General features: G+C 39.6%; 1 protein-coding gene across 1 annotated transcript in view; it reads left to right on the top strand.

The window, feature by feature from the left end:
• Window positions 1-23,834, top strand: part of LOC143039865 (origin recognition complex subunit 2-like) — an 87,960-nt gene that overhangs the window by 2,073 nt on the left and 62,053 nt on the right. Inside the window, exon 2 of the mRNA XM_076210134.1 lies at window positions 18,782-18,907. Within this exon, the coding sequence (XP_076066249.1) occupies window positions 18,782-18,907 (126 nt within the window). The remainder of the gene's footprint in view (window positions 1-18,781; window positions 18,908-23,834) is intronic.

The following is a 23,834-nucleotide window of genomic DNA, read 5'->3' on the forward strand; positions in this document are numbered from 1 at the left end:
GAGACCAAGATTGGAGTATGCTGCAACACTGTGGACACCCATTACTAAAAAGAATATAAAGATATTAGAAATGATACAAAGAGCAATGACAAATATGGTACCAACACTCCAAATTGACATACGAACAAAGATTATTCAAATTGGAACTACCAACCCTGGAACAAAGAAGAGAAAGAGCAGATCTACTGACTACAGAATTATGAAAGGAATAGAAGTCCTAGATAGAGATGATTTATTAAAGTGGGACAAGAGAAAAACAAGAGGACATGAAAAGAAACTTAAAAAAGATAGTTGTAGAAGAGATCTGAAAAAGAATAGCTTCACACAGAGAGGGGTGGATATCTGGAATAAATTGGATGAGGCAACAGTGTATGCAAATAGTATACAAGAATTTAAGAACAAACTTGATGCTGGAAGATACAAAAATGGGTCACTACAAGCATAGCTTCCTTCCCATCTATACAACTAGGGGTATTTGTTCAGTTGTGTACATGGACGTGATATAGCATTAGAAAATTAAACATTAATGTTGTAAATTATAATACATGAATGTAATATGCAATTTTCTTGCTGGAAATGAAATTGAAAAATACCTTGCTATAAGCAAATATACTAACGAACGAAGTCGCTAGCATAGAATTGGGATGCCATCTTGTCGTTTGTCAAGTGTTGTCTGCCCGGTCCAGTTGAGGCCTGGTGTATGCTCTCGGTACTAACACCAGTACCTCACGAGGTATGTGTTCTTGGAGGGATGCTATGGAGCTGAAATCCATGCATTCCTTCAAGCTTTGAAAAACTTATATACCCCGCAATCAGAAAGAGTGATTGAACAGGCCGCCAACATCCGTGATGACGACAACGATCTGGATGGTCTTAAATTATAGGTACCGATTTACTAAATGCATGTTAGGTTAGGTTAGACGAATTTATCATCCTTTCATTTCTTCGATGTCAGTATCTATCATAACAAACATGGCTTATCATTTGTCCGGCGTGACTTCATTACTTACGAAATCTGTTTTTAGCAACTTTTATGTTTTTTATTTCCGCCAAGAAAATTGCATATTACGTTGATACATTATAATTCACAAAATTGATAATTAATTTTCTAACGCTATATTGCTTCCATGTACACAAATGAACATTTACCCAACTAGGTAGAATACACACACACACACACTTTCAACGAACGGACGGCTTGAAGAACGTTCTGAAGAAAAGTGAAGATTGTGGATCCCAACGCAAAGAGAAGTGCCTTTTTGTATTTGCAGGGTGGGGGGAAATTGCTCGTGGGGTAGTGGGAAAGTAAGGAAAGAGGAGAGGGGGAGGGATTGCTGGGGAAATGGAAGGTAATGAGGAGGTGGAGGAAATGGCCCTGACGGGCCGCCGAAAGGTAGACAAACGACCCCAAGACGAGTTGGATGATGACGACATGTCTAATAGGAATGTGAAGATTAGAGGTATAGATAGGAGCAATATAGCAGAAAGTGATGAGAATATTTTCAAGGGATTTAAAGAGAGTGGGGGGGACACAAACCCCCCCCGACTGACAAGACTAGAGAAGAAGGTTGATAAGGTGATCGAGGACTTGGAGAGTAGGTTAGGTCATATGAACAGGGTTGAAAGATTGGAAGAACTGGAAAAGGCGAATAAAAACTTAACTGATGAAATAGAAGACCTAAAAAGACAGTTAAGAGAGGTAAAGGTGGAGAATGAGGAATTGAAGAAGAATAGTAAAGAAATCAGAGAAACGATAGCTAAAGAAAGTAAAAATTGGAAGAAAACCCAAGAAGGAAATAAGATTTCATTCACTGACATAGTCAAACAGCAATTGAAAGAACATACTGAAGACTCAGTTATTAAAGTGATGAGACAAAAGGAGAATATAGTAAGGGATTTAGCAGACAAGAAGAAATGTATAATTATATTAGGAATGGAAGAGAAACACAACACAGATAGAACCACAAGAATCAAAGAGGAAAATGAAAAAGTAAGCCAATTACTAGAATCAGTTCAGGAAGATGAACCAGAAATTATGAAACAAATCGAAGAGAAATTTAGACTCGGAAAGTATAGCACAGACAAGACCAGACCAATTAAGATTAAATTCAAGTCACAAACAACGGCAGAGAATATCTTATCCAAAACAGGGAAACTAGCAACAAGTGAACAATACAAAAAGATATGGATAAAAAGAGAAATGAATAAAGAGGAAAGAGAGGAAGAAAAGCAGAAAAGACTGGAAGCTAAGGCAAAAGGGGGGGACAGAACGGAGTCAGAGAAAGAGAGATTCTATTGGAGAGTAGTGAACATGAAACTAAGGAAGTTCGACATACAAAAGAAAAACATAAGGGAAACAGAGAACACAATGGAAGTGGCAGAAAACTAAGAGTGTCTTACACAAATATAGATGGATTAATAACAGGATTGAATGAGCTGAATGATTATTTGAAAGTGTGAAAGAATTATCAAAAACTACAGACACTAGAGCAAAGAAGAGAGAGAAGATTTGATAGCTATTTACAGAATCATGAAAGCATAGAAATTACACCCCACGAGCATAGCTCCCCTTCCCGTAAAATACAACTAGGTAAATACAACTAGGTAAATACACACACACACACACACACAGACACTAGAGCAAAGAAGAGAGAGAGGAGATTTGATAGCTATTTACAGAAACATGAAAGGCATAGAAATTATTGATAGAGAGAATCTGATAAAATGGGATGATAGAAATACAAGAGGGCACGGAAAGAAAATCAAGAAAGACAGCTATAGAAGAGATGTGAAAAAGAACAGCTTTCCTCACAGAGTAATAGACAATTGGAACAAGTTAGATGAGAAAGTGGTGTGTGCAAAAACAATACATGAATTTAAAAATAGTTTAGATAAAATGAGATATGAAGACGGGACACCACAAGCATAGCTCCCCTTCCTGTAAAATACAACTAGGTAAATACACAACTCGTGGCACAGTGGTAGAATTCCTGGTTGCCACTACAGCAGTCCGGGTTTGTATCCCACCCAGGGCTGAAATAATTTCAGTATCGCTGCACTGCAGGTTGTTACTCCAACTCATGTGGACAGGGAGTTGGGTGTGTGTGTTTGCGTATAAGTTCACAGCATTATCCATAAATTGGTCATATATAAGCTCTGAGCTCTCTTCTGGGAGGGAAATAACTATTGATCTTGAGTCCAACACATGATCCAAGACCATGGTGAATCACACACAAATTATCACAAGTAGAGGGATTAAACATCTGGAAGAAAATAATATGCTGAATCCAAAACAATTTGGCTTTAGACATGGAAGATCATGTGCCACCAACTTGATTTGTTTTTACTCAAGGCTAATAGACATAATGCAAGAAAGGGATGGATGGGCTGATTGTGCTCTCATAGATTTATAAAAGGCATTTGATAAAGTACCACAAAAAGCTACTAATAAAACTCAAAATAATAGGAGGTGTAAAAGGAAAGTTGTTGAAATGGATGGAAGATTTCTTGAATGGGAGAAAAATGAGGGTGGTACTTAGAGACAAAAACTCAACCTAGGAAGAAATGATAAGTGGAATCCAACAAGGCTCTGTACTAGCTCCGATAATGTTTGTCATATATATAAATGACATGGATGAAGGTATAGAATGTTACATGAACTTCTTTGCAGATGACCCAAAACTACTAATGAAAGTACAGAAAAAGACTGTGAATCACTACAAAGAGACCTGGACAAAGTCTGGGAATGGAGACAAAAGTGGGAAGTGAACTTCAACATGAAGTAATGTATAATGGAGTTTGGAAAAAGTAAAAATAGAATACCAGGACAATATAAAATTGGTACAAAGGAAGTAAAAAAAAAATGTTAGCTCGGAAAAGGACCTAGGAGTAATTATTAACAAAAACATGTCACCAGACAAGCATATTAACAAAATAGTTGGAGAAACCAACAACTTACTAAGATCAATAAAGGTAGCCTTTAACTACTTGGATGAGGTAATAGTAAAGAAAATATTAGTCACACTTATAAGACCAAGATTGGGGTATACTGTGACACTATGGACACCCATCACAAAAAAAGAATATAAAGAAATTAGAATACAATGAGCAACAACAAAGATGGCACCAACACTTTCTAAATTGACATACAAAGAAAGATTGTCCAGACTGGAACTACCAGCCCTGGAACAAAGAAGAGAAAAAGATGTACAGGCCATTTACAGAATCATGAAAGGCATGGAAGTCCTTGACAGAGAAGATTTATTAAAATGGGACAAAAGAAAAACAACAGGACATGTAAAGAAACTCAAAAAGTCTAGTTATAGAAGAGATCTGAAAAAGAATAGTTTCCCACGCAGAGTGGTGGATATCTGGAACAAATTGGATGAGGCAACAGTGTGTGCAAAAACCATACAAGAATTTAAGAACAAACGATGTTGAAAGATACAAAGATGGGTCACTACGAGCATAGCTTTCTTCCTGTATAATAAAACTAGATAAACACACACACACACACAAAAGGTGCAGTGAGGCTAAAGACAGAAGAGACAAAGCCTGGAAAAGATGGAAAAGAGACAAAAAACACCCAAATGGCAAACATGAGGTGGAATGGGTGGGGAGGATTGGGGTGAGATAGTATGTGTGAGAAAAATTTGACGCAGCCCAAAGGGATTTCTCCCCGTCTTCTCCTTTTCTGCATGGGGGGACGGGGAGGGGGGGTTGCCAATTTAATGAAGTGGCCTTGCTGTGTATGTGCTGTGTCTTGCGACACTGCCTCTGACCTGGGGCAGTGGACAAGGTGCATGGATGACCCATCATCCAGGAGGTGCTAAGATAAGAGGGAGGGTGGAGGGGAGTGGAGTGTATTCAGGGATGGAATGGGTGGGAATGATTTTATGCCTTTTCCTTTTTGGCTACCTCCCTTGTAAGGGGGAAAAGCCTTGGTGTATGTATGTATGTAGGAACGAAAATGTGAATATATGCAGGAAAAAAAAAAGAAATTATGAAAAAGATATAGACAAATGTAAGGATCAACCTAAACTCTTTTACAGATATGTAAATGATAAATTAAAGGATAAACACGAAATTGTAAAACTGCATGAAAGAGATAAAGAATATATAGACGACACAAAAATGGCAGAAGTCATGATCAGACATTTCAGGTCTGTTTTTACAATTAAGAGCTCACAAATTTGGGAAGATGGACAACAAGAAAGACCCCCTAAAATGAAGGAAATATAGGTAACACAGAAAGAAATAAGAGACCAAATAAAAAACCTAGCTGTTAGAAAATTGCATGGACTGGATGGAATTGCAAATTGGATACCGAAAGAGTGTATAGACAAACTGCCGTCAAATTATACAAGATAATAGACTTTTTACTCAAAGAAGGAAAGGTACCGCAAGATTGGAAAGATGCCAACATAGTACCAATATATAAAAGAGGAAACAAAGAAAATCCTACAAACTTCAGACTGGTGTCCCTTACAAGCACAGTAGCAAATATATGCGAAAAAGTTATTAGAAACAAATGGATCAAAGACTTGGTAGAAAATATAATATTAAACCCTAAACAATTTGACTTTAGAAGTGGAAGATCATGTACCACAAACTTAATATGCTTTTACTCGAGATTAATTGAGATAATACAGGAAAGAGATGGCTGAGCAGATTGCGCCTACACTATCAAATTTTACATACGAACAAAGATTGGAGAAATTACATCTATCAATACTGGAACAGAGAAGAGAAAGATGTGATTTGTTGACCATTTACAGAATTATGAAAGGGATGGAAATTCTTGATAGATACAACTTAATAAAATGGGACAGAAGAGAAACAAGAGGACACGAAAAGAAGCTAAAGAAGGACAGTTAGAGAAGAGATTTGAAAAAGAATAGCTTCCCACATACAATGATCGATGTCTGGAACAAACTAAATGGTGAAACAGTGAGTGCCAAAACTATACAAGATTTTAAGAATAAACTGGATGTGGAGAGATACGAAAACGGATCACTACGAGCATAGCTCTCGTCCCATAAAATACAACTAGGTAAATACACACATACAATGTAATGTGTCCAGGGAGAACACTATAATTTTGGAGTAATATTGTCATTAGTTTTATTAGAAAACTTTCATACATTGCCTTAGATTCATTTTGCCACCTGCTATTGGAATTGATTTTGGTAAATTTTTAGAAGTACATACCTACATAATGTAGCAATAGAAAATTAAATTTTAATTTTGTAAATTATGGTATTATTTTAGAAGTGCACACCAACACATACAGCATTAGAAAATTAAATGTTAATTTTATAAATTATAATATATCAATGTAATCGATAGTTTTCTTGGCGGAAATCAATATCGGAAAATGTTGCTAAAACGTTTACAGAAATGAATGAAGTTGCTTTTACTCCTTTAGATGCCATCTTTGCTATGGTAGATTTGGAGGTCAGAGACGACAACGACAATGACTCTGATGACCTTTAGAATTACTGGTACTGTATTACAGTGAGTCCTCCTTATACGGTAATTCTTTACCTGGTAAATTCACAGTTACGGTATTTGGTAATTACTACCCTCGATTCTATCTATGGTAAGAAAAGTTCACAGATACGGTGTCCGCTCGTGTTTTGAAAAGGAAAGATTAGGGAGAAGGTACATCTGCCATATCCTATTATTACATGTCATAATGGGTTCAGTATACGGTAATTTCAATTTGCGGTAAGGTTTTCAGGAATGCATGTGTACCGTATAATGAGGACTTACTGTATTACCTTCTAAGTGATTCCAAGTATTTATGCATCTGTATGGAAAAATGTATTTCTTCACATCCGTTAGACATGTGATCTATCTTAATTTATTCCTATGACATCTTAAACCCCTCCTATCCTCAATAAGATCTCTTCTGTAAATGCAGTCTTGTTGGAGGGGGTTTTGGTGGAAAACGCGTTTTGGTTCTTCTCTTTATTTTGGTCTGCCTAGTTCTCTCTACAAACATGGCTGGTAGCTTCGAAGAAACTTCGTAAATACCAGATTTTCCTAGCTAACTTAATCTAATTACAAAAATGGGCGTGCCCACAAGAAGGCAGCCAATTATATGAAAAAATGGGCGTTCCCCCCGAGAAGGGTAGCCAATAGAATGTCTTGAGGTGCAAGAGGGGGCCAGAGCCGTAGGTGTGAACTCTGACCCTGGATTGAGCGCAAAGTCTTGTTGTTTTGGGTGATTTGACAGATGAATGTAGGGGAGGTCACTTCATGACCTCTGATAGCGCAGCTGAGGTCCATGCGGTGAATGGGCCGTTCTTCGATGGGCCTCTCGTAATGAAAGGCCTCTCTTCTTGGAAGAGGAGGTAAGTCCACGCGATGAATGGGCCGTTCTTCGATGGGGCCTCGCGTGAAAGAATCATCTGCCGCATCTGCCGCTAACAATGCTCGGCCACGCTATTGTCACCGTCCCGGTGACTGTACACACAGAGAAACAAGAACAAAACACAAGGCAAGGTCCTTAACACGGCCTTGGCATTAGGATTATATACAAGAATAAAATATATGAAAAACAAGAGAGCTTAAAATTAAGAATATTGGAAAGTAGATATTGTTTCAGTTCACCTATACAAAGAATATACATTTATGAAGGTGTGGCTCTGTTACGTAGATTATAATGGAAAAATGGTACTGGCGGGGTTTGCGAGACGGTTCGTGAGCTGTCGTCTCTATCCTGAATTGAGGTAGTTGGGGAATTAACATCTTCTATGTCTAAGCCACGAGGAACCTTTTTTATGTGATCTTTATGCAACAGAGTCTCTGTCCTAGTTTGCAAACTGAGTGCCTTTACTTTATTGTTGGCTTCGTGGTCAAGGATACGATAGGGACCCAAGAATTTTGCTGAAAGCTTAGAGGTAGGTGTGTGGTTAAGAGTGTAAACAATGTCTCCAATATCAAAGGTGTCAGTTCTGGCTGATTTGTTGTGCAAACGGACCATTTCGTCCTTCGTTAGATGGAGAGAATTATGTATTCTTTTGAAAAGGTGATTAAAATTTGCTACTTTAACTTTCACAAGGTCATTGAAATTATAGATTGGAGATAGATCTGAAAGGAGAAGATCATAAGGGAGCTGTTTCCGCTGCCACCACTGTTGGAGGGGGTTTTGGTGGGAAACGCGTTTTGGTTCTTCTCTTTATTTTGGTCTGCCTAGTTCTCTCTACAAACATGGCTGGTAGCTTCGAAGAAACTTCGTAAATACCAGATTTTCCTAGCTAACTTAATCTAATTACAAAAATGGGCGTGCCCACAAGAAGGCAGCCAATTATATGAAAAAATGGGCGTTCCCCCCGAGAAGGGTAGCCAATAGAATGTCTTGAGGTGCAAGAGGGGGCCAGAGCCGTAGGTGTGAACTCTGACCCTGGATTGAGCGCAAAGTCTTGTTGTTTTGGGTGATTTGACAGATGAATGTAGGGGAGGTCACTTCATGACCTCTGATAGCGCAGCTGAGGTCCATGCGGTGAATGGGCCGTTCTTCGATGGGCCTCTCGTAATGAAAGGCCTCTCTTCTTGGAAGAGGAGGTAAGTCCACGCGATGAATGGGCCGTTCTTCGATGGGGCCTCGCGTGAAAGAATCATCTGCCGCTAACAGTCTATCCTCCATTAATGACCTGAATACTGTACTGTAATTATATCACCTCTTTCTCTCAACTCTATGGGTGTAATTTACTGAGCAGCCAATTATGTGGGACCATATCAAATTCTCTTCAGAAATCCAAGTATATTATATCAAGAATCAAAAGAGAGGAATGTCTGTTGAGGAAGGATAAATAGAGTGAATAATATAGAAATGGCCTGTTCAGATAGTTTTTAATGTACACAAGTTTATTTTGTGCAAATCTGGTGTATTTGAGTTATGCAGTTTATTTGAATTAACACCAATCAGATCAAGATTTGTTTTTATATCCACAAATAGATCTTAAGAAGCCTCCTCCCCCAATTTAATTTATGCATTTATTTATTTTTTTTACAATATAACTTTTGGTCCCTATACATCACGTAAATTAAGAACTACCTGTTTCTTAAATGATTATTTCTCATCTGACTATACAAATAAAGACAGCTGCTTTCAGAATAATATCAGTAGTAATGATAAAATAATAGCTAACTTTTCTGTTACTGAAGTTGAAATTGCACATCAGATTGATAAAGTGAAAATAACTAAAGACTCCATGATCAGTCAAGATTTTCCCAGGGATTAAAAAAAAAAAAAATGTAAACCATTAACAGTCTTGTTCAATAAATCATGAACTTCTGGTTATTATCATTCATAATTTGCCATAAAAATTGGGACTCCTATTAGTTGTTTCCAGCAATTTCGTGTTCAGAATGAATTTCATAGAGAAAATAGATACTTCCAAAGCAAAAGAGAAAAATGGAAATCTTTTCATGCATCCCAGGATGAAAAATAGCTCTTATTTAAATGCAGTCAACTCCCCTTTAATGCGAGGGTTACATTCCTGGAGATGTCATGTTAATGGAAATCATGTTAACAGAACATAATTTCTCCTTAAGAAATAATGGTAATAGTGGGGGTTACGTTCCTGGACAACGGGAAAGTCTGTCTATTTTGGGATTTTACTACTAAAAATCCTAAACAAACACACTATTAATAAATTTGAAGGTTACAGAAACAATAAAAACACACATTCTTACTATATTGGTATTTATTGTGTGGTAAAATAATTTTTTTTATGCATGTAAACATTATGACGCATCACTACCATCACTGTCACTTGCTGTGCTCCCGTCCCCAACCTCACTCCCCTCTTCTTTCTCACTCCGCTCTGCCTCCTCACTCTGCTCTCCCTGCCTCCTCACCTCCCTCTCCCTCCTCGCCTCACCCTGCCTCCTCTTCCTTGACTGTCTTTTTTTGAAAGAAATGGTGGAGTTTCGTCTGCGTCGTCTTTTTGTTCTTTTGATCTAACATCACTTTGTAGCAGTTCAGCTCCGACATAACTTTTCTGGCCACTGTTGCACTTCTGTTAATATTCGGATCTTTGGCTTCCAAGATATCCAGTCCTTCTCGTATAAATGAGAGTGTTGTTTCGAGATCACTTTTGGTCAAGACTCTCTCAGGCTCTGGGGTTTCTGATATAGGCCGAGATGCAGCTGCCTCCAACTCTGCATTCTGTATCGTCTCCATCTCTAACAGTTCTTCGTTAGTCAGCTCCACTGTGTGTGATTCCAGCAGTTCATCAATGTCCTTCTGCTCAAGTTGGTCAAACCTGGCTTCCCTGGCCTTGTCAAGACTTTTTAGAGACATTTTCTTGGATGTCAAAGCCGACGAAATTGTACACCAACTGAGGACACAGATGTTTCCAAACCCCGTTTAGGCATTTCCTTGGCACTTTCTCCCAAGATTCTTTAATGAAGCAGAGAGCATCTTTGATGGTAAACTGCTTCCAATATTCCTTCATGGTCATCTTGTCTTTTTGTGTCCTCTCAACCATGTCAGTCAGGGTCGAACGTAGATAATACGACTAGAAGGTTTTAATAGTTCCTTGGTCACATGGCTGCAGAATGGAAGTGGTGTTTAGCGGCAAGAAAGCGAGCTGGATGTTGTTGGAGAGATTTTCTATTGACGGGGGATGGCTGGGAGTATTATCCAAGATCAGGAGAATCTTGAATGGAATCTCTTCCTTCTCGCAGTAAAGTTCTAACTCATTCTCCAATTTCCCAAAGTAGTCCTTAAATATGCTCCCCGTCATCCATGCATTTTTGTTGGAATACCAGTAGCAGGGTAGGAAGGTCTTGACATAGCCTTGTGAAGACACAAGAACAAACAAAATTAGTTTAGTGTGCCGTAAATTGTGAGTTGGTGACACAATTTTCTTTTTTGTTTTGGTGCACAAAAAAAAAAAAAAAAATGAGCGTTTACAATTTCGGTAAAAAAAATTCAAAGCTTTCATGTCTAATCAGCATCCATACATACACACCTTCAATGCTTGTGGATTTTCCAAGTGGTAGACAAGGGCAGGTTTCAGTTTGTCTCCCTCTGCATTGGCACTGAACAAGAGCGTAAGACGATCCTTAGAGGCCTTTAATCCAGGTGCAGTTGTCTCCTCAACCAAGATATAGGTCCGGTTAGGCAGTTTTTTCCAATACAGGGGGTCACCGCAGTTCGACAGGGATGGGGTGGTCTATCATCGGTCGAACCTGGGTTTTGTCGAATCATGATGCAGTTTTTCCCATAGGAATACATTGTAATTAGGGGGGATAGGGACCGGTCTCCAGCCCAGACCCCCCTAAAATATCACTATGACCTAAAAAACACTAACTTAGACTAAATCAGTAATATTAAAGGCTTCATTTATATCTAATTTTGTTTAATAAACACAGTAAGCTGCTGTACAGTACATTTTTGGTGGTGGATGTTGTGGCCTGCAAGTCCTCCCACAGTGACGAGGCACACTCCTGCACGAGCCCCATGCTGATCGGCATCTTGCGTTGTGTCCTGTCCTCTATCCACTTGATCAACATGTCCTCCATCGTGTCGAGACAGGAGTCCCTTGAGCCATGGAGAATAAGGGAAGTCCTGGAAGATGCTGATGCAGCGGCCTGGCGGTACTTGTCCCTGTTCTTCAAAATCGTTGATACTGTTGATCTCGGGACACTCATTTCCGTTGCAACGGCAGAATGAGCCATACCTGCCTCACACTTTCTTATAAGCTCAAGCTTATCTTTGAAAGGCAGGAAAGTGTGTTTCTTAGGGATGGGGCCGGAGGTGGATTTGCGCGGCATGGTGGTGGAACAGCGGAGCGTGGCTTGCCTCGACGATGGGTGGGGCGAGAGTGAGACAGAGTGGCACATCAGGAGTGGTGGCAAATTCGACCGGGTGCGTGGCGCGCGAGATTTGAATGTCAAATTGTCGAGTCTGGCTGTCAAACCTTGAGGGTTGGGTATAAATTAGCTACTGTCGAATTTGCGATAATTCGAATTGCGGTGACCCCCCTGTATAGACCTGTCTCATTTATATTAAAAATCTGCTTGGAAGTGTAGCCACCTTCCTTGATGATGGTCTTGAGGGTAGCTGGATACCTTTTGGCTGCTTCCACATCGGCAGATGCAGCCTCCCCAGCCATTTTGAGATTGTGGAAGCCATATCGTTTCTTGAACCTGGAGAATCACCCAGAACTGGCATTGAAGGTCTTGGCTTTGTCTTCCTCATTCTCGTCTTGCACTTCCTGGTAGATATTTAAAGCTTTAGCTTGTATGATGGCCATGTTGATAGGGACATTATGCTTGTTTTGGTTTTGGATCCATTGTGCCAATAACTTCTCCATCCTCTCTATCTCCATGGATCTTGCTCGGGAACATTGTGAAGAGGAGGCTGATGTACCAGCAATAGAACTGGCTCTGATCTTGTCAGCATTCGCCTTGATGGTCCGCAAAGTGCTCTCATTCAGTCCGGTAACATGAACAATAACATAAGTTCTTTCACCCCAATCATAACGATCCAACACTTCTAACTACTTTTCTATGTTCACAAGTTTTCTTGACCTCTTTGCTGCACTCTCCTTTGGGGTACCATAGTACACGAATTTATTTAACACAAAACTTTGATAAGATTGTTTGTGAGTTCCACATGCTGTGAGGGCTGGCTTCACACTGAGGACAAGAGGCAGAGAGCGGGAGCGCCAGAGTCAGAGCGTCTCTCCCGCACTCTGGCGGCGAGATATTCAACTACAGTAGGTGGGAAATTCAACTCGCATAACATCGGACATTTCGTGTTATCAGAATATATATTAATAAATTTTAAGTAGTGTAAGATCGAAATCGTGTTAACAGAACTCGTTTAAACGGGGAGTTGACTGTGTATGGGTTTGTACATATTACTCAATCTGTTGCTCTAGTTGTTTATTGTACAAGTCCTATAGCTCCTAGGAAATCAGTCATGTCAGTCAGTTCAGTTCATCACTAGGTGAGGAGATTTTGCATAGCTGTCCAGATGGAGTGTGTGGGCTTGTAGAGAAAGTGTGCAACTTGGCTTACCTTAGGGCTGTTCCTCTTTCCCCTCGTTGTTGCAGGACATACCAACAATGTCACTTTTAACTACTCTCTCATTCACTAATGATGCCTGTGTAATCCTATTACTTAGACCTATCTATCAATTATATTTCCTCCACTTCACTTTCACACACCTTGTCTTTCCCCTCACTGGTACCACACTGTCATGTCCCCTTGGCAGATGTCACATCCACACATTCTATGGGTGACCTTTGCCCCCGTGCTAGAGGTGCCAACTGTGCATCCATACTTACCACATTCACACCACACCCATTGATCTCAAATCAACCTATTCTTCGTATTCCCTGTCTCCTACTTCATAGTCCTGTAACCATCCTGGGTGATGTATCTTACACTGCAGTCACTGAATCCTTGCTTCCCTGTCTACTGCTGCGTCACAACTCTTCATCATCTTCTCTGCCATCCACTACTTGACAAAGGTCCAGGATATGTTTTGGCACTCCCTCAATGGACATTTGTTTTGGAAAGAAATTAAGAGAGGAAGAGCAGGTGAATCAAGTAGAGAAGAAAAGGGAAAAGGTGCAGATGGAGAGATGATAATGGAAGAGAAGGCAGTAAGAGGAAGATGGGCAGAGTATTTTAGGGAGTTGTTAAATGTGAAGGAGGATAGGGAGGGAAAGGTAGTTGCAGTGGGAAGTGCTAAGAAAATGAGAGTGATGAGTGAGGAAAAAGGAGGAGAAATAAGCATGAAGTGAAGGCAGTTGTTAAGATGATGAGAGCAGGTAAGGAACCTGGTCTGGATGGATGTCATGCAGAATGTCTGAAAAAAGGAGGTACAGTGATGGTGGACTGGCTGGTCTGTTTAAGAGAGGGTAGAGTACCGGAAGACTGGAGGAGTGCCTGTATAGTTCCACTTTACAAGGGAAAAGGGGACAAGCATGAGTGTAGTAGTTTCAGAGGGATTAGCTTGTTAAGTGTAGTTGGAAAAGCTTATGGGAAAGTCTTGATTGAGAGGATTAGGAGAGAAAGGGAAGAAGTAATTGGTGAAGAACAGTGTGGTTTTAGGACAGGTAGAGGTTGCGTAGATCAGATTTTTTGTGGTAAGACAGATGTGTGAGAAAGCTATAGGAAAAGGTAAGGATGTTTTTGGGCTTTTATGGATTTGGAAAAAGCTTATGATAGGGTAGACAGAAAGGCACTGTGGGAGGTTATGCAGATATACGGGATAGGAGGAAAGCTTTTAGGAGCTGTCAAGAGTTTTTATGAGAGTAGTAGAGCATGTGTCAGGATGGTCTCAAACTGTCCAGAAATAGATTCAATTTGGAAGTGGGTAGAAACAACTTCTCCAACTGTGTAGTTAATGAATGGAATAAACTTCCTGCAGAGGCAGTGCAATGTAGTTCAGTTTGAAGCTTTAAGAATCATTTAGATAAACACCTAAGCAAGATGCTGTAATGATTATCATTTATTTTATATTATTTGTTTTTGTTTTGTTATCATTTGTCTGTTTGATTCTCATTTATTATTAGTTATATGTCAATTTATTATTATTTTCTATTTACCTGTTTGTTTATTATTCAACTATACCTATGCATTTATTTATGTATTTTATTTGTTATTTACATTATTATAGTGTTTATTTATTCATTTATTATTATTATGATATTTATTATTATTTATTATTATTAGATATGGACCAAAAGGTTTCCTGTTGGCATGCTCCGTGTTTGTAATCCTTTGTAATTAGAAATGGAGAGAGTGAGTGGTTTGAGGTAAAGGTGGGACTTCATCAGGGATGTGTTATGTCACCCTGGCTGTTCAGTTTATACATGGATGGAGTGGTGCGAGAGGTAAATGCAAGGGTAGTGGGTCAGGGATTGAAGATGGTTAAAGAAAATGGAGAAAAGTGGAAGATAAGCCAGCTGTTGTTTGTGGATGACACTGTGCTTGTGGCAGGATCAGAGGAGGGATTGAGGAAGTTAGTGACAGAGTTTTGGAAAGTGTGTGAAAGAAGGAAATTGAAGATAAATGTGGTTAAAAGTAAGGTGTTGAGATGTACAAGGGGAGAAAGTGGCAGCAGACTGGATGAGAGTATTAAGGGAGAGCAACTGGAGGAAGTAGATAGTTTTAGATACATGGGGGCAAACGTGGCAGGGAAGGGAGGAGTGGAAGTGGAGGTAGAATGTAGATTGAGAGAAGTGAGTAAGTGCCTTGGTGGATTAAAAAGTGTAATGAGAAATAGACATTTGGGAATAAATGCTAAGAGGAGATTATATGAAGGAGTGATTGTGCTGACAGCACTGTATGGGGCAGAAACATGGAACATAAGAGAGAAGGAGTTTGAATGTGTTTGAGATGAGGTGTCTGAGAAGTATGATAGGGGTTACTAGGCTGGATAGAGTGAGAAATGAGGTGAGGAAGAGAGTGGGTGTGGAAAAGGAGCTGGGAGATAGGGTAGATGAAAGAGTATTTGGATGGTGTGGTCACATGGAAAGAATGAATGAAGAAAGACTAGTAAAAGAGGTGTGGAAGGCAGATGTGGAGGGAGTGAACATGAGGGGTCGACCTAGGATGAGATGGATGGATGGGGTAAAAGGGGCTTTGGGGAAGAGGTGAATGTCTGTTGAGGAAGGACGGGAGAGGATGGAAGACAGGGGTGAATGGAGAATGGTTGTATATGGATGATGATGTGATCCATGAGGTGGAATGGGTGGGGGTTGGGGGAAGAAGGAGTATGTGTGAGAAAAATTTGACACAGCCCGAAGGGATTTCTCCCTGTCTTCTCCTTTTCTGCATGAGGGGATGGAAAGGGGGGATCAACGACTTAATGAAGTGGCCTTTGCTGTGGATGTGCTGTGTCTTGCGACACAGCTTCTGACCCAGGGCAGTGGACATGATGCAGGGATGACCCGTCATCCAGGAGGTGCCAAGATAAGAGGGAGGGATGAGAGTGGAGTGGGGTGGAGTGTGATAGGGATAAATTGGGTGGGAGTGGTTTTTTATGCCTTTGTTTTTTTGGCTACCTCCCTTGTGGCGTTCTGTGGGGAGTATCTTGGTTTCTGTTTATAGGCATCCAATTGGAGTGGTTTTGGTACATCATGTTATTAATATCAGTGCTATATTCTATAATATTTGTAAGTTGTTTGTGTTCATTTTGCTGATTGATGGGAATCATGCTGAGGAGCTAGTCAAGGGTGGTTCTTATTAATTAAGTGTCTGAAGTTAGTTATTAGAGTTTTTTCTGTTGTCCAAAGTCAGTGCTTGCAGTGGATTTAAGTAAGTTTATTTTCTTGTTGATTTTTTATTGATATTTTGGTTTCAAAATAGGGATTATGTGAGCTCTTTCCCAAATGTTTAGGATTTTGTTGTGTCACTAAGAGTAGTTGAAAATTTCTTTCAAGACTTATGGGTGTTTGAATTGGATGTTTGATATTCTATCTGGGCCTTCAGCTTGTAAGTTTTTAAATTTCCTAAAGGCCTTTTCTACCTCTTCATTGATGAAAGGGGGAGATAGCATTATTGTCTGGTTTGATTTTATGTACTTCTTTAATTATTTTCACATTTTCTGGTGTTGTTGCTTGAAACAATCTAGACTCCTTTGAAATAGATTTGTACATTTTCCTGGATAAAGCAGTGAATAAAATGATATTTACCCTCCAGCAGGCAAGCAAAGAACATTCCAAGGCAACTGGAAAATGTTCAACCCCCATCTATGCACATGAGATCACCACCTTAAAGAAAAAACAGTAAATTGAAAAAGAAAAACAACTTAGCAGAACAAAAAAAGAGCAAATACAACAATTAAATAAAAATGTCACTAATCTAATAAAAAAAAAAAAAAAAGGGTATAAAAAAAGGAAGATGACAGATTTTGGTACCAGTTCAAAGACCAAGTGACAATCCCTTTTGACTGCACTTGCTGGTGGAAGTGAGTGTGTTTATAGATTTGGAAGATGGGAATCAAGAAGATGATTTTTATGTAGATATTCACCCACTTCCAACAAGTACCCATCGTTGGTCTCATTAATTAAGATACTTCTGGTTGAACTCTTGGTACTGAAGGAGAACCAGGTACAACTTATAGTTCTCTAATGTTTGCCAGAATAAAACATATTCTTCAGTGCAGTCAGGGTCAACAATGATAATTCTTACATCATGTTTCACTGACTGGAAACTGGCAACCTTAATAGTCAGCACTGATCCTTGGGCCCTTCTGTAGATCTTTCAGGAAGGAATGTTGGACTGTTGTATGTGTTGTATAAGTTTGGGTCTCTGAGTATATTACTAGTTATCATCTATCCTTATGTGAAAAAGTGGAGGAAAGACAGTTTAGAGACCTTAGGCTCAGTTTGAAGACAGTGCAAGCTCCACAGTGTTACAGATTGAGGTAAGGGTGTTAATAAGATTTGGAGATGATGAATAGGGTTGTGTTTCTTTTTAACATCTGTTGCACATGACCACCACATGCAGGTGCCCATTGTTGGTCCCACAGGTGGGTTTAGTTGGCTACCATGCATTTGGTATATACAGGTAAACGTCGACTTACGATGGCCGCGACTTACGATTGTTCGACTTTACGATGACGACGACGACGACGACGATATGATAATTTAACCCCTTCCATACGGTGCCGCACACGTAGGCGTCATGAGGAGCAAGTGGATTCGCGACGCTGCCATATCGGCGTCTTGATTATATTTATTGTAGTCGCCCCTGTGTTTTTACATTCTCTGTGGTTTTCAAAATTCGCGGGTGAAAGAGAGAACGATCGATATAAGCGGTGACTATATTTTATGATGCGAGTATTATTACGTCACGTCGTACGGCTGGCATTGGCTGCTGCCCGCGAGATTTAAGTTCCGTACTGAAAATACATATTATAGTGTTTGAATATGGTAAAAAGGATAAAAATAATTAAATAAACTACTGTACATGTTTAATAGGCTATATTCAGTATCTCTGGTGGTTAATATACAGGTAGGCTAGGTACAGTGACCACGGAACAGTGATACACAAATTGGGGATCGACTTACGATGAAATCGTCTTACGATGGCTCTATCGAAACCTAATGCCATCGAAAGTCGACGTTTACCTGTATATATATATATATATATATATATATATAGAACATTTTTAGAAGCTCCGCCATGGGATACGAACCCTGACCCGTGCGTCGATGATCACGAGGCCAAGACGTTAGCGACCATGCTACATGGTGATGGTTCAAAAGGACTGTACTAGTCCCCGACCACGCTTCACGTAACATTGGAAGATCTAATCTCAATTTCATCTAATCCCGTATTAGGCGAGCCTTCCGACAAGTTGTGTATGTTCAATCTGTCTTAAGAAACATACACATATATACATATATATATGTATGCATGTATATATATATATACATATATATAGTATATATATGTATATATATATATATATGCATGAGAAATCACATAAACTTGTGATTCTAAATATGCGGAAAAACCACCAAAGAAAAAGATAAACTGATGACCAAGCGCTTTTGTCTATTCAGACATCCTCATGTACCCTGAGGATGTCTGAATAGACGAAAGCACTGGGTCATCAGTTTATCTTTTTCCTTGGTGGTTTTTCTACATATATATATATATATATATATATATATATTTTTTTTTTCTTTCTTTTTATGTCAGCCACGTGTTTAGTACTTCCATATTCTCATAATTGCATTCATTGATATTTTTTAAATTTTAGAAGTAATATGACTCCTTTTGTATTTTGCAGAGCCTGGATTGCATAACAGAGGTAGCAAGCAAAGGAATCCTGATTCCTTTGCCAGTGGTGTACTTCAGCTTAGGCCACTTGAAGAAATGGATGACGAGGAAGTATCTACCATTTATAAACCAATATGTATGTACTAATCTATTATTATTTACCAGTTAATTGTACCACTGGAAAAAAAAAATGTCTCTGGAATATCATGTTTCCTATGCAGACTTTTTTTCTTTTCTTTATTTTTTCTTTTCTTTTTCTCCTTTTTTTTTTAAACAGAATCCCTATATAAACCATAGATTTTATGTTTCAAAATCCTCACCTATTGCATATCTATTATAAACCACCATTGTATGGAAACTGTTGAAAAAAATGATATATATATATATATATATATATATATATATATATATGTGTGTGTGTGTATTTACCTAGTTGTATTTTACGGGAAGGGGAGCTATGCTCATGGTGTCCCATCTTGATATCTCGTTTTATCTAGACTGTTTTTAAATTCGTGTATCGTTTTTGCACACACCACATTTTCATCTAACTTGTTCCAAACATCTATTACCCTGTGGGGAAAGCTGTTCTTTTTCAGGTCTCTTCTATAACTGTCTTTCTTGATTTTGTTTCCCGGTCCTCTTGTATCTCTACTATCCCATTTTATTAGATCCACTCTATCATTAGTTTCTATGCCTTTCATGATTCTATAGATAGTTATCAAGTCTCCTCTCTTCTTTGCTCTAATGTCTGTAGCTTAAGTTTTGCTAGTCTCTCCTCGTTTGATAGTTCTGAGTGTGTTGGTGCCAATTTCATAATTACTCTTTGTATTACTTCAAGTTTTGTTATCATTTTTTTGTACTTGGTGACCACATCATCGCTGCATACTCCAATCTTGGTCTTATCAAAGTGACTAGTATTTTCTTCACCATTTCTTCATCCAGGTATGTAAATGCCACTTTGATTGTTCTTATTGAATTATAAGTTTCTCCAAAAATTTTGTTTATATGTTTCTCAGGGGACATATTATTCATAATAATGACTCCCAGGTCCTTCTCATTTTCTATTTTTTTTCATTTCTTCCTCTCCCAATTTATATGATCCCACTATTCTTTTTTTGCTTCTTCCAAATTCCATTATACTACACTTCTTAATATTGAATTCCATCTCCCACTTCCTACTCCATTCCCATACTTTATCGAGATCACTCTGCAGTGACTCACAATCTTCTACCAAAATCTCGCGGGCAGCATTAGCTGCCAGACATACGATGTTGCGTCAACATACTTGCATTATGAAAAATAAAGTCACCGCTGTATCGATTGTTCTCTCTTTCACCCGTGGATTTTGATAACCATAGAAAGTATGATGAAGCCAGTTTACAGAGTATGGGGGTCACGCAGGTACAACTACAATAAATATAATCAAGATGCCGACATCGGCAGCCTCGCGTACCCACTTGCTCCTCATGACGCCTACGTAGGCGTCACTGTATGGAAGGGGTTAATCATATGTACCCCTTGAAGTCTTTCAGTATTAGTCACGTACCCCTTACCCACAATGCAGCATCAATAAGGATGAAAATAAATGCATGGTTAATTGGCTTAGTTTATTATGCTTAAATTGTGACACAGATACATGTTACTACATTAAAATGCAAGTATAGACAATTCAGTGAAAAGGATGGGCCTGTTTATTTGCTACCAACAAATCAATCCTTGCCAGAGTCTTTGAAAGAGCCACTCTTATGTCATCTTTGACTGCAAGATGTGGACGTAACTTGTTTTTAATCAAGCACAATGCTGAGAATCCCTGCTCATAGCGGTATGTGGATGGAAACATCAGGAGGTTCCATACACAATTCTATGCTAAAGTAGGATAAGAACATGCCATTGTTGACCAGAATCTGGTCAATGATAAACTATCAAAAGAATCTTTTGCAGTTGAGTCATTGACAAAGTCTATGAATTCTTTTTGCAATTCATCTGGAAGGGATGTAGGGTCCACCTTTAATGGATTTCGAATGAGCTGGCAATCTAAGTCTGTGATATCAGGAAAATAATTTTCTAACTCTTGACTGAGAGAAACCAAGTGCTTATGGATGAGACCACTGACCTCATTCACATCATCTTTACACAGAACTGACAAGCTATCGCTCATATTCTCAAAAGCATCATATCGACCCGCTGTGACTTTTTCTTGCCAAAGTTTGAGTTTCATTTGAAAAGCTCGCAGATTGTCCACAAAATCAATCACAGTTGCCGAGTAACCTTGAAGTGATCTGTTGACCGCATTGATGTGAGAAAATATATCAGTTTCGGGATCCACTTGTATGAAAACTTGTTCACACACTTCCTTGTTTTTTCCTTTTGATTTCTCTTGGAGAACTCCTTCAGCTCCCCCTTTAATGTCACAACTTGAGCCACTACGTTACCCCTTGATAGCCATCTTACTTCTGTACGAAAAAGGAATGACTCTTCCTCAGCATTAACTACTTCCATACGGTGACGCCTACGTAGGCGGCATGAGGAGCAAGTGGGTACTCGATGACGCCGACATCGCCACCTTGATTATATTTATTGTAGTCGTACCTACGTAATCTCCATTCTCTCTAAACTGGCTTCATCAATTTTCTTGGTTATCAAAGTACACGGGTGAAAGAGAACGAATGATTGAGCACTGACTTTATTTTTTATAATGCGATTATTATGACGCAACATCGCATGTCGGGCAGCTAATGCTGCCAGATGTGCGATGTGCCCCGGAGTGAAGAGGTTAAGTTCTTGACACAAAAGACGCAGCATCCTTGTGTTCAGCCGACTGTTTTTGATAAAGTTGACCATGGCTACAACATCGTCAAGTACGGTTTTGAGGTCTGGAGGTAGGGTCTTCACAGCTAATGCAAAGTGGTGAATCATGCAGTGCATCTTGCTTTCCCTGGGGTTGGCTTCTTTCACCCTTGCTTGGAAGCCAGACTGACAGCCTAGCATTGCAGGGGAATCATCTGTTGTACATCCCACCATGTTTGCCCAAGAAAGCCCTTCTTTTTCAAAAAAGCTGGACACAGCCTCAAAGATCTCCTCTCCCATTGTTGTTGTTGTTGTTGTTGTTGTCGTTCCCTAGACTGTCTGTCCGAGCAGTCCCGTCTCCCCAAGGAAGGCCATAGCCGAAACTGGGTTTTCCCACAAATCCTTTATAGAGCGTATGTTGTGTTGTTTGCGTGCATGATTGTGTATAATGCAGTCTTCCATTATGTGTTGTATGGTATGGGGTGAAGTGTTACATCCTGGGCAGCTGTTCACAATGCGGTCATCCAGCCTCTTCTGGTAGCTTAGAAGTGCTGGGTGGTGACCGCACCGCAGTCTGGCCAAGTGGACTCTGTCCTTTCGTTGGAGAGAGGATTCAGAAGGGTGGATATCAGGGGGTCTGGCATGCAGCAGTGTGTTGTCTTTCAGTGTGTTAATGGAGCGGTGAGTGATATGATTATGAATATGTTTCCGGAGGCTGGTATTTGGTGGTTGTGGAGGAAGAGAAGAGAGTATCTGTGCGTGATAAAGGTCTTTGGGTGTTGTTTTAATGTTTCTTGGTGTAGATTCCAAAGGGTGACAGAAGAAAAACTCTTCTTTAGAGTCTGAGTCTTTTATATACCTCATGTAGGCAAGAAGCTGGACACAAGATGATATATCAGTTGATTTATCAAGTTGAATTGCAAACATACCTAGAGGAGCTTCCTTGATTTCCTCAATAACTTGTTGCTTGATGTCCTCTGATAAGTCACATATTCTTCGATGCACAGTATCATTTGACGATGGCAAGGTGTTTAGCTTCTGTGCCGCATTCTCCCCGAAGAAGCAGCCAATAATGTCTTTGCAGCATGGCAAGACAAATGTTTCAACTATTGTGTGGGGATTTTTATTTTGTGCAACTCTCAAGGCAACCATATATGAAGCACGGAGGCTAGCTTCATTTTGTTTATGTACCTGACCGGTATGATCAAATCTGATACGCTTGAGAACAAGTGCCTTTCTCTCAAAATAGGACTGGTCTTTATCAGAAAGTTCAGGATGACAACTGGACAGGTGTCGCTTGAGAAGACTAGGTTTCATGGATCCTTCTGAAAGAACTTTTTGGCAGATCACACACTGTGGCAAATCCTTGCCTTGCTTGTTAGTAGATGTAAAGCCAAATTTGATGTAAGACTCGCTGTACATTCTTTTCTTGCCCGAGGAAGCCATCGTTTTCTGGAATTTGAAAAATGCAGTTTACACAATCATACTACATACCACAACGTAGTAATGCAACCACACAGTCATTCACCACACTATGCACTCATACTGCATACATAACAGTCATACTGTACATCACAGTAACACTGCACACCACACAGACAAGTCACCAGACCACACTATGATACTGTACACCATGAGCTCCAGCAGAAAATTTTCCAGGGGGAGGGGAGAAAGGACAGACAGAAGAGGCAGGACATGGAGGAGAGGCACGGCAGACAGGGGGGAGAGGCACGACAGGAAGGAGACAGCAGAGGGTGGAGAGACAGTAGAAGTAGGAGAAACAGCAGTACAAAGAAGAAAATTTAAATTGGACTACAAAATCAGATTACAAATACACTGGAACCATGAAGCAGATCTCAATGTGCATACCTGAGGGTGAGAGTAGTGGGGGAAGAGTGGTAAGTTTGTGAAGTGAGAAGCGAAAACGTCTCGCAGTGGTACCTGTTCGGTACATGTGCTGAGAGATGTGATCATTAGAAAATGAGCATAGGATGACTACTGTATTATGAGTTTGCAAGGTTGTGTGACAACTGTAGTCCAAGACAGCTTTCTCTCATGTGACATAACTCCAAGATTTTCCTTGTTGACATTGTAACTTAACGTCTGCTTCTAGAGGAGGTCACATCTAGCCTAGCACATGTAGGCCACTTCTAAAAACAGGTTTGCAATTACAGCCTGATTATTTTCAGAAACCGGTCACATACCCCGAATTTCCTCTAATGTACCCCAGGTTGAGAGTCATTGTTCTGCAGTGTTCACTTTTTTCAACAATTTTG

This window comes from Oratosquilla oratoria, chromosome 27 (genome assembly GCF_046742065.1).
Source record: "Oratosquilla oratoria isolate Oo_2021 chromosome 27, ASM4674206v1, whole genome shotgun sequence".
In the NCBI taxonomy this organism is placed as follows: Eukaryota; Metazoa; Arthropoda; class Malacostraca; order Stomatopoda; family Squillidae; genus Oratosquilla; species Oratosquilla oratoria.